Consider the following 12,185-nt stretch of genomic DNA (forward strand, 5'->3'; position numbering starts at 1 on the left):
GCGGTTCAGAACATTAACCCCAAGTTACTACAGAGGTGCACAAGGTGTTATCCTAGGTAAGTATATCTTTGCATGCTAGTTCAAATATTTGTGGTTTTCTCATGCATTGGAGTTACACAAACTCATATAGCCTTTAAAAAATATCTAAGTGATATTAAAAATCTTTGTATCTGTGTTGAACAACTCATATAAAAGCATCTTGGTGTCTCAACTTCTTTCTCATGTAGTCAACCTGACCAGCTTGAGAACCTCTGATTTTTGCATGAGAATAAAAGCTACTGCTATCTGAAAGGATAGCTTGCAGCTGTTGTCCTTGTGCTGTCATGAATTTGTCTTTTATTTAGTGCTTTTTATTTTTGCCTGTGCTTACTAAGTGCAGAGTAAAAAAATTCTCCTCAGTGTAGTCTCTCTGTATCAGTATGATACAGCTTTTTCTTCTCCCCATTGTTTTTTTCCTAATGAAATTAATAATATAAACCATGTGGAATCTGGCTGAGGTTTTTTGATATTTGTTTCCCAACTGATGGAATGTTACACAGAATCACTTAGAAAAGACCAGCTGGACATGTAGAAAGCACCAATCTGTGTTTGAGAAACCCAGGCAAAACCCATAATTTCAGCTTCATTTGTGAAGTCTCGTTTGTGCTTTTTATTTTTTGGTGTATGGAAGCATGTTTGCTAGGCACTGAGCTCTGAAGTTCTGCTTCTCTATTGCTAGAAGTGAGGAGCTGGCTTATTTAATATTCTTGAAGGTGCTTCTGACTTTAGAGAATTTTGCTAAGCTATTGTGTCTAGTTAAATTGTTTCATGTGGAATAGCATGTGTCATGTGACCTCCTGGTAGGTTTCCCAAGTTGTGAGTTGCATTATCTTCCTGGTATAGGAGGGTGCTGTCAAAACATGTTGTATCAAGTCACTTAGTTGCACTGAACCTGCCACTTACTGTTGAAAGCTGTAAACAAGCACTGTTTGGGAGTGCTTGTTTGGGAGATAAAAGGTTTTGCTGTTGAGATTTGCTCTCCCCTTTTATTCAATATCTCCTGACTATTTCTTTGTTACCTATCTTCCAAAAAATAAGGTTGTTCATGCAAGCCAAGTTACAGATTTGATTGAAGGAAGCTGTTTATGCCTGTCTGCACATGGGATGTGAAAACAAAGGAAAAAAACACTTCCATAGCTTCAGTACTGAAGGTTGTGCCGTCCTGTTTGCATAGCTGTTGTGTAGTGATTTTAGGTATCCTACATGAAGGATCAGCTGGTGTAGAATTCCTTGGAGAACGATAGTCTCTAGTCTGTAAGCTAGGATATATCAAGGAATATTAGTCTGAGAACTGTAGGTGGCTGAAGCATGGAGTTGTTCTGCATGAGTGATTTGAGCTGTTAGATGTCCTGCTTTCTTTCCAGTTATTCATCCGGAAGGTAAATTTGAATCCTTAAAATTCCTTCAGTTTTCTGATTCAAAAAGCTATCATTTTTGCTGCTTTTGTAATGTAAGCTGTAATTCTTGGAAAAATATTGTGAAATAATATCACTAATATCTTTCAGTTTATGATGTCACAAGAAGAGATACTTTTGTCAAGCTGGATAACTGGTTAAATGAATTGGAAACCTACTGCACGAGGAATGACATAGTGCAAATGTTAGTTGGAAACAAGATTGATAAGGTAAACCAAATTCAACTGCAGTAAGTAATCTGCTGGTGTATTTTGTTAATAAGGAGTATTAATGCTTTGTTTTATTATAGGAAAACCGTGAAGTTGACAGAAATGAAGGCCTCAAATTTGCAAGAAAACATTCCATGTTGTTCATAGGTATGTTACAGATACTTGCAGAGATCTTTCTTGAGTTTTGTTGCATAAGGAAAAGTACCACTTCTGTAGGATTGAGAGTCTTTATGGGTACAGTCCAATTAATGGTATTTCTCACCTGTGCTGGGCACAAAGATAATGGATGTTCCAGTTTTTTAAAATTGTGCCTGTCCAGATACCTGTTCTAGCTGTGGATGATTATGTAGGTACAGGTTCTCCTTAGTGTGATGAAACCTGTTTTGAGTTTGGGGTTTTGTCTGATTTCTTTATCCAACTGACTTGCTAAATTAATAATAGAAGCAAAATGAAAGAGGGAAAACTGGTGCTAGTGGCCAGCCTTCAGTATAGCAAAATAGCTGGGACCTGAGAGAAATCTGTATTAGAATTGGGATATAAAACCGGGTAGGTATATAATTAACTTATGAATGGTGGGTGGGATTGAATAATGACATAATTATGACTGGAGCAAATATATTGGTCTCATCTTGCTGCAAAATGAAATGGGTCTTGTAGGCAATGCCATGTAATGATAAATTAAAAAATGGGTGTTGAAGTGACTCTTTATGCATATGTTTATTATGTGTTTCACCTAAGGATCAGAAGGGATTTTTACAGGATTATTCCCGTAGCAAAGCAGTTCATTAATATGTACTCATTCATTCTTGTACTTAGACTTATATTCTTCATGTCTGACTGAAGATTAATGGTTTTTTTTAGTGTCCTGCTGTGTTTCTTTTTAGCCACAGCATCAGGTGTGGAAATCAAAGTTCAAAGTTGAGGCACAAGCTACTAAGTGCATGGGAAATGAAAACAAAAATGAAAATTAGACTATATGTGTGCATATATGTGTGTATGTACATATATATTCATGCTGCATATGCTAAGTATCTGCATGGCTGTGTAGATGAACAGGGCAAGCCCTTGTGGGGCTTGAACAATTTCTCATGCTGTCTGTTGTTCTCATAACATAACCTGTGGGCAGATTTCTTAGTCCTGGTTAAAGTAAGGATCCTAAGTGAAATTACGTAGAATTCTGCAATTTGCAAAAGAAATGAGATTTGTTATTGCTTTTATGAGATGAGTTTTATCATGGAGACTGACCCAGAATCCTGCAGTATGGATCCTTGATTCATATGGTCTGTGGTACTGCAGTTATGATTAATGTACAGAACTGAAATACGGAACAGCAAACAGGTTTTTCAGACTAGAGTCCAAATTTTTCTTACTGGAGTGCTTTCCACAGGAAAATAAAGCTAAGCTATAGCTGTCTCTGTATGTTCTGGTGAAGTTTGACTTGAATGCTCTTCTGTTAAAAATATTTTGAGATGCTACCTGTGTGGTGACAAATCCCCATAGTTGCCAATTTTGGCACCGCTATCTGTTTAGGAATAGGTTGTAGAAGTTTTAAGTCTGTCGTAGGTTGAAACTTAACTGAAAGAGAAATATTAATCAAGCTACCAGAAGTTATGCTGACATTTGGCTTTTTGTGTCCCTTTTCCAGAGGCAAGTGCAAAAACGTGTGATGGTGTGCAGTGTGCCTTTGAAGAACTTGTTGAAAAAATCATTCAGACTCCTGGACTGTGGGAAAGTGAAAGCCAAAACAGAGGTGTAAAGTTATCAAACAAGGAAGAAGGATATGGAGGAGGAGGAGCATGTGGTGGATATTGTTCTATGTTATAAACTTTGGGAAGCTTATTCTTTGCATATTTAAACAGATAGTTACATCTTTCTGTACATAAAGTCATTAAATGCTATTTTTAGGGACCTTGCAGTTTGCACATATTTGTTTTGTATCATGGCAGTGAACACTTGTAGAAAAAAATGTTTTGCAGCTTTCCCAGTCTGAAAATGTTATGGTAAGCATGCCCAATTTGCAATCTTCAGGTTTTTATAAGTAGCATTAATAATGTGCAAGAACAAATGCACTAAAAATTTTACAACTGTATACATTAATTGTGTAACTATTCTAAACAAATCCATCTAACAAATACTGCATTGTCTGCTCTTTGTCTTATTTTTAAATTCTGTTGAAATTATAAAACTATATAGTGTGCACAGATCTTGGAAACAGTATGAGCTATAAATGTTACATTTCATCTCTTCCAGTAAATGCTTTTTTAAGGTATTAAAAGCAGCAGGATTATACAGTTCTTAGACAAATCTGCTAAAATTGTCTTTCAGCAGTGCAGTCTAAAACACAAATTGGCACAGGCCCTAGTTGGCATCAGCACTTTTCTTGAAGAGATGCTTTGAAAGCTTCCTTTGCAAAGCTGGGAGACGCCATGTTTTCCTTTTAATCATCACTTCAGTTCATGGCTTAACTGGAGTTTTAATCCTGTGATATTTATATACTAAATTTGTGGTACTCTTGCACTCTAGGTTTTTATGATGGTCTACTCTAGACTTGCTGCAGAAAGTCTTCATTATTGGCAAGGGGGTCTGAGTGATGTCATTGTTCTTTCATTGTGAATCATTTTGCCACACTTTAGTATGGATTCCTAATTTTCTGAAATGTTTGTAATATAAGTTTATCTCAACTGTAGCTCACTGTGACTGTGAGATCTCTTATCACGTCTGCTTTGTGCAGCTACTTATTCAGAAATAAAACTGTCACAGACACTAAATGGGAAGCTATAGGGCTTCTTGATCTCTGTATGAAAAAATACTATTGCAATGAGTATTCACTTGAATTTACTGTATCAAAGCCAATGGTTTGTTTCAGAAGACTTGTATAGACTTAAATAAATTTTTTTCCACAGTATTCAACTTTTTTTAACCTCTTTCTATTGCAGAGTTCTATATTTTCTAGCACATATGGTTAAACAAGGTCATTTCGTACGTACAAATTATTTCTAAAGGACAAGACAAAGATGCTGTGGGATTTTTAAATAATCACTACAGTGCAGTCAGTAAATGAGTTATTAGGCAGTTTCTTGTAAATATAGTGAATGACAGCATCTTTTATTACTGCAAGGTTTTGTCTAAATGTCAGCATATGTGATCTGTGTTTTGCAACAGGTCTTGGCTGCTTCTGTTAAAATACGCTTTCTTCTTCACATGGAAACTTTGTTTTCTATTCTGTTTTATACTTGATAGAAAACTACCAAAATTTAAAGGCTTAACCATGCTAGTTGTTTTTTCTAAATATTGTATCTAGTATTGTTAATGTAGTAGGATAATTTAAATATGTAAATGTAATTCATATTAAATATGCATAAACATTATATTAAAATCTTAGATTTGCATTACTGTTGCATGCAGAGTATGTGGGCTGAGCAAATCGTGTTTGTTAGTATTGAGGTCAAAGGATTTTGGCTTTTGTAGCCTCACAGTAAAGTTGTAGGTGAATTAAAACTGAACAGCTTAATTTTGTCAGCAGTAGTTGGCAAGTGTCATAATGCTGGCAGATGCTTGTAATTTATTTCCATATTTGTTTCCCCCCTAGTTTGGGTGCATCCCTATGTTTAGAAGAGACTTAACTTTTGGTTTCTCACAGAAGGTCCTTTTATCACCCGACCTGGATTCATCTTTTATTCTGCCTTTGCCAGATCTGACAGTTTTTGTCAGAGGGAGGGAATGGCAGGGTGCTCTGAATAGTGGGTATTGTTCTGTGAAAGAATTAAGTCATTTTTTCCTTACTGCACAGCAAAATATTTCTGGGAGAGAAGTATTCTGAAACAGCATAATTAGTGAGACTGAAAGCAGTTAGAGGGTTGGTTTTCTTTAAGTAGATGTTTTCTAATTGACTTGCAACTAGCTTTTCTGTCTTCATCTTTTAAACATGTTTAGTTCTGTCTCTGAGGAATGTTTTTCCTAGAGTCTAACTTCTTTTTATAATTTCTCTGTCAAGAAGCTCTACACTGGAAGGCTGGGTTCTTGCACTTCCAGTATTTGTTAAAGAAAATTTAGCAACAGTTACTGTGCTACATTTTTTATTCTTTCTCTTGCCTATTTTTTTTAATGAGGGTGTGGGTTGTGGAGCTGCCATCTTTCAAATAAATCTGTTCTCATGCTTCCCAAGTTTTTCCCCCTTTGTAGGTCAGATTATCTCTAAGTGTACATGCACTGTTGTAGTTGTAATATGAGTGTATCTGAAACTACTGTAAGCTGTACCATAAACTCTGCTCCAAATTGATGTGGGCCTATTTGTGGAATAGTGGGTCTATTGCATCCGAGAAGTATGTGCAGGAGATCCTTCAGCCTATCTCAGTAGGCAGCAGAGGGATAATGGAGAGAGCTGTTTGCTCTTCATCCAGTAATGAGTCCATGTCCATGGCAGGGAATTTTATACACTAAAGCACTAAACCACAGTGAGGTAACTAAAATCTTCTGTGTTTGTGAAAGGCAGTTAAAGTTGCTTCCAGGTCATATACTCTAGTCAATAAATTGCTGATTAGCAGTTTAGTACTCAGGCCTGGCAGGTGTTTTTTGTAGGTTTTACACTAGCCTGGAAGAATATGGCACAGCACTTGCATCTTCTTAAATTTGCACTTGAGAATACTGCTGAGTGTTGTTATGGTTTTGTCTTATATATCTTCTGCTGCTGTTTTAAAAAGGGAGGTGCAGCAGGCTTCTGATGGATGTTTCAAGATGCTGGGATTTTTATTGCTAGTGGGGCTTTTGTCCAAACTACAGCATCACTTTTCCTGTTCTCCTGCTGCAATAATGAGATCAACAGCTGGCTCAAAGTAAGTCTTAACTAAATGAAAATGAGAGTTCAGTGCGTCCCCAGACAATAACAGTGACTGCCTCATCAGCCATGGCAGAACTTGAGGCCATGGCAGTCTTGCTGTTGTGTGCCACGTGATAAGTGCTCTGTATGATTCCTTTCTAGTTCCCTTGTTTGCCAGTAACCTGATTTATAGTGAACTACAATAACCCCTCTAATTTTGCCCTGTAGTTTGGTACAGTAGTTCTATGTTTTGAGGCCTAACTGATAATTTTTTTTCAAATACTTACAATACTTGGGCAGCCTGTGTTGTGATTAATACAAGTTACTGCTCTTTGGCTATTGTAGGATCGTTGCAAGTGGTCATGGTGCTGCATCCATCCTGTCCAAAGCCCCTGTGGTAGGTTTGAGTCTTGCTGTCCATCTGCATGCCTTACTGATGCCTTACTAATGCCTTATTGATGAAAGCATCAATAAGCAACATTAGCATGAGCAGGACTTTTTCATGTTGCCAGGCAAATCACTACATACATTTTGGACCTAGCTGAGCCTTGAAGGGCAAAATATAAAGTGTTTTTCCTGGCCACTGTCCAGCAGTGGGAGGAAAAAAGGGAGAAGCTCTCCATTAAACCTTCCAAGTTTTTTTTGGTTTCTACACCCTTTGTTTTTGAGTACCTGTGGCACCTTAATTAAAAATTTATGAGGTGTTATATGGGCAAAGAGCTGTGAAGATGTATGCGAACTTCTGCATGTATATGTTCTGTGATTGATTTAATGCAATGAAGTTTTGTCCTTATCCTTGTGCCTGAGTAACATCTGGTCCTGTCTGTTAGAGTGAAAATGGTCACAGTGAGTAAATATTTTTCTCATGCTCCCAGTTTCTGTAACATCTATGCACATTTTATGTACAATGATACCAAAATTCCCTGTCAACTTCTAGAGTTTCTGGGCTCTAGTTCTTTATTTTAGAAGCTTAAAACAGCCTCAGAAAAGTGTTAATATAGAAGTGTCAAATCATGATTGGAAGGAAATCCTTCTAGTGTTTTCTGTGTATCATCAGCTCTGGATTTACTAGCATCTGGTAATGTCTGCTTGGATCCTTTTGACAGGAGTGCTTGGTTCCCAGTTCTTAATGCTTGTCAGGCTGGACTTTCTGAGGAATGTGGCTATCCAGATGTTGTTGACAGCACAAAACTTGTTCTTTAACAGTAATGAGAAGATCCAGATGTAGCTACTTAGGATTAGGAGTGAAGCTGTGAACTGGGGTTCAGGGAAGAGCAGTAGCAGCCCCCCAAACTGTGAAGACAGTTTTAATGTGTAATACATTGTGTACACAAAACAAACTATTATAATGCATGGTATAGTAAGCATATTTAATATAGCTAACACTACTTTATTAACACAATTTAATAAAATATATAAATGTATATACTTTTTGTATCAGGGATTATTCATCTCTTGAAATTCGGCTTTAGACATAATTAGTTTAGTTCAGAGTAGGTATGAGGAAGATAGATAGATAAGTAAGATAGATAGGTAAGTAGGTAGATAGATGCATGCTAAGCCTGTGGGCAGGTGTCATCCAGAAGAACAGGAGTAAGGATGCTTATGGAACCAAGATGGAGGGAACCTGAGGGACTGGTATAAAGTTGTTAGGAGAGGTTTAGGTTGGCTATTAGAAAACAGACGCTTGACCCAGATTGTGGCTGGACACTGGAACAGGCCCCCGGGGTAGGAGTCACAGCACCAAACCTGACGGTGTTCAAAAAGTTTTTGGACAATACTCTCAGGTACACGGTGTGACTCTTGGGGCTGGTCATGTGCAGGGCAGGAGTTGGACTTTGATGAACCTTTTGGGTGGCTTCCAACTCAGAATATTGTTTGAGATGTTGAGCTTTCCCTGGAGAGGGACCTGGGGGTTCTGGCAGACACTGAGTGAACCCAAGCCAGCGAAGTGCCATTGTGACAGGTCCATTTCTGTGAAGCTGCTGTCCAGTGCGGTGGCCACAGCATACACTAATGCTTGTGGTCATTCCTTCCCTGGGCAGGACTTGGCACCTGCCCTTACTGGGCTTCAGGAGGTTCTTTTTGGCCCTTAAAAGGGGATCTACGTCCCTGGGTGGGCTCGAACCACCAACCTTTCGGTTAACAGCCGAACGCGCTCTCCGATTGCGCCACAGAGACTGATGTGCTGCACTCCCAGAGGAGCTGAATTCCTGACTGTGTTCACTGAGGGCTGCTTGTGGTGCCTGGGTGTGCTGAACAATGACAGAGCAGTACTGCAGGCACACAGCAAACCTAATGTGCTATTGTGTCAGAATACAGGGACAAGAAATGCTGTTACCTCCTGTGGGGGGTGAAAGATGAAATTCTTTTGAAGTAGCTGTTTCTCACAGCTTACCTCTCTCAGGAGAGGAGGTTTTGGGGTTGTGTCATGCCAGGCAATTTGCTAATTGTTCGAAGTTAACAGCACTGTTTCTTGTGCTTTTTGTGCTTCTGGAAATTTAGCTTTATTGTCTGAAAAACCTATGTGGCTCGTTAATTGTATCTTAATGCAATTAAAGCAAACGCTGGTATGCTTCAGCACATGGATGGCGAGATATCAAACTTACTGACTGCAGAAATCTCAGTGCAGCTGAGAGCTGGGGATTAGAGGTGAGAGAGCTGTTGAGCAGGTCTTAATGAACAGGGAAGATTTCATGGTGAAGCTTGCATTTTTAAGCTTCATACCTCAAAGAAACAAGATGTTATCAATGCTAGTGGGCATATGTATTATTTACTGTCAGTCATCAGCCAGGAAAAGGTGGAGCCTCCTGTTCTGTGTGCCCTTGTGTACTGCTGGAAACAAAAGGATATGAACTACTGAGATACATGACAGGAGCTGAGTTCTGTTCAGCTAGTGAATCTGTACCTGGTTTGTCTAGTTTTCTGCCAGAACAAAACTGTTTTAGTACTCCAGCCTTTTTGTTGTTGTCCATTTGGTGAAGGAAATACAGCAAAAAGTTGGCCTGAAAATGGTAGAATTGCTTTTGAAAATTAGGAAGCTTAATCTCTGCCGGGCTGTGCTTTGGAATACTGCAGAAAGCATTGCTGATGAAGTTCTGTCACTGAGCTGCAGAAGCATAGGAAGATGTGTAAACTGTAGAAGGGATTGGAGTAACTTTCTGTTTGAGAGACAGGAACTGTTAGGTGGAGAAAAACATACTCTCAGTAGCAGCAGTAGACAGCCTTTCTTAGGAGGGAGTATGACAACCAGCTGCTTCCTTTTCCTTTTTGTCCCTTTTCCTCTGGTATGTTAAGCTGTACTGTAAGGCAGTCTACACCATGTGCCTCGAAGCTGTGGGGCAGGTCTGTCCCACAGTGTACACTGGAGTCTTCCTGCTCCAGCTGCCCCCCTCAGGAACTAAAGTGGTGGTACTTGGCTCCTGCCTGCCCTGCACACTGGGTTACTTGCCAGGATCCCTTATATGAGACAAGGGTGGGGATGGAGGTTTCATCCTGAGCTGGATTTGGAGGGTAGCTGGGCTGAATGGACCTGGGATGGCCTGTGTTAAGTGTGAAAGAGAGAATCTACTCCTTTTTGCCTCCCCCACCCGAGAACTGCTTGCAAGTCAGATGTACATAAATGTCCCTTTTCTGGACTATGCCATTGCTCAAGTGCATGTGTGCGTTGTATGAAAAATGATACCTAATCATGTATAAAATAACTTTCAGATGTGAGAGAGTTTGTGTGTGTTCTCATGCTCTGTAACTTCTGCCTCCCTTGCAGCCTCTACTGTAGGCTTTGCAAGGGTTAGATGAGTTTGCCACCAAGCAGAATTCTTTCCTTCAGAGCTTTTATCTTTTAAATGACCTATTGAAAAGCTCTCCCTTTGCCTGTGCACAACGGATTTCTACCAAGTCCTGTCAAATTTCCCAATCTGTTCTCGTCTTATGGTGCAATTTACTTTTATCCCAAAACACAGCTCTGCAAATTTGCCAAAGAAAACATTGGGCTCTGTAGAAAGACTGTTTTAAATGAAGGTGTTTGGAGGAATCTGTTACAAAAGTGAAAAAAGTATAAGAAAAAAAGGCAATGTGTTTTTTATAGAATATGTTAAAAAAAAATCTATGCTCTGATTAGAGAGTAAGTGGACCCTTGAAACCACAGTCTCTTTCCTTCTTGAAATTTTATGTCTCTCAGTTAATAAGCAGCCATGAAAGTGCTGGAATTTTTATTTAAAGTCCAATGTGAACATTAGAAGATCTTTTCAGACATAACTGAGAAATGGTGCTAAATGAGACTTGCCAAACTGATACAAGAGAGAGAAGATATTTGTCTTGGGCATCTGCAGTTGGCCCTCTCCAAAGCCTGAGCTCTCCATAATCATTAGTCCTCTGCAGTGCATAGAGAGAGGCTTGCAAAGGTACTGCAAGATGGGTCTTGATTGCTGTAGAAGCATTTAGGTGGCAAACTCCCTTTGAGTATCTAGGCACAAATTATTTGTGTAAAATCTTACAAGGACACAGAAACCTGCATGAACCTGAACTAACATGCCTGGGTTCCCACTTAATGGCAACCACTTACTTCCCCCTAGTTCAGTAGTTGTAGCTTTCCTGTAATAATTCACAGGTGCCCTATATAAACTTCATTTAGGTGCATATGGGGAAATGAGGATTAGGGCTATTATGTTGTAGGAGCCCTGGTTGCATACTATCCAAATTTAGCTAGTACAGCTTAATAATGTAGGGTTATTGCATTGTAGGTGTTCATTCTCAGTAGGAATTTTTTAACATCTGTGGTTGAAAACTCTTTCATGAGAGGGAAGAGGAAGAAGAAGAGCTCAGGTCAGATAAAAGGAATAAAGTGTTTGACCAGTGACTGTAATTTTACAGCTTGGTGCAAGCTCCAGAAAGGCTGGGGAAGCTCAGGTTTCCTGGTAGAGTGTCAGTGTTAGCTGCTTTGGGTGGGGGGGGGAGCAAGGAAGACACTTGGCTCCTCTCATACTGGTCATACTCCTTTCAAAAATATTTATAATTTCTGGAATCTAATGATTTAGACGTTCAAGCTGAATATTGTGTCCTAGGTCATGATGAGAGCTGAACTTGCTTGAGCCATGTTCATACAAATGCAGTATCTTGGCCTTGCTGAACACTCTCCTTTCACAAAAAGTCCTTATCTGAAAACTTGGTTTCCTATAAAGCATAACATGAAAACTTGTGGAAAGAATTCCCTTTCTGAACAAAAGCAAAATCTCTCAACACATCTTTCTGGTGTTCTGCAAATGCATCCCTTTGTGACTTACAGATGGAGAAATTGAACCTTTGTGCTGGCTTTGGGCTTAAACTGGCTTATTTTTATTTATTTTAGCATTTTATAAGTCACACCTTTAGTTAAACTGATTCAAGCTGTCTGTGTAGAGAAGTCCACAGATGGAACACACTAAATGACTGCCTGAAACCTGGGCAAAATTGATGACTCTATCCTGTAGTGGCTGAATGGCTCCAGCTGGCTTTTTTTTTATCTTACAAGAAACCTCTGTCTGAGGCAGTGTCAGGATTAACAGCCTGGCTGGTTTGTTCCCTTCCTTGGAAAACTACTCCATTTGACTTCCTGGATGCTGAGAAAGTTACTGTAAAATCAGAGGTGAAAAAGTTACTTCCCCAGAGAATACCTCATCACAATAAGCATATTTTTGCAAGGCAAGGAAATTCTTAGGAAAAAAAAAA

General features: G+C 39.1%; 1 protein-coding gene and 1 non-coding gene across 2 annotated transcripts in view; one reads left to right on the forward strand and one right to left on the reverse strand.

The window, feature by feature from the left end:
- The window catches only part of RAB18 (RAB18, member RAS oncogene family), a 15,335-nt gene extending 10,283 nt beyond the window's left edge, over positions 1-5,052 (forward strand). The window contains exons 5-8 of the mRNA XM_031059307.1: positions 5-56; positions 1,545-1,663; positions 1,744-1,810; positions 3,309-5,052. Coding sequence (XP_030915167.1) covers positions 5-56; positions 1,545-1,663; positions 1,744-1,810; positions 3,309-3,487 — 417 coding nt within the window. The 3' untranslated portion in view covers positions 3,488-5,052. The remainder of the gene's footprint in view (positions 1-4; positions 57-1,544; positions 1,664-1,743; positions 1,811-3,308) is intronic.
- Positions 5,053-8,586: 3,534 nt separating this feature from the next.
- Positions 8,587-8,660, reverse strand: TRNAN-GUU. Its single transcript has one exon. It is a non-coding gene; the product is annotated as a tRNA-Asn (tRNA).
- Between the last annotated feature and the right edge of the window lie 3,525 nt (positions 8,661-12,185).

Source organism: Geospiza fortis, unplaced genomic scaffold, assembly GCF_000277835.1.
Source record: "Geospiza fortis unplaced genomic scaffold, GeoFor_1.0 scaffold75, whole genome shotgun sequence".
NCBI classification, from domain to species: Eukaryota; Metazoa; Chordata; class Aves; order Passeriformes; family Thraupidae; genus Geospiza; species Geospiza fortis.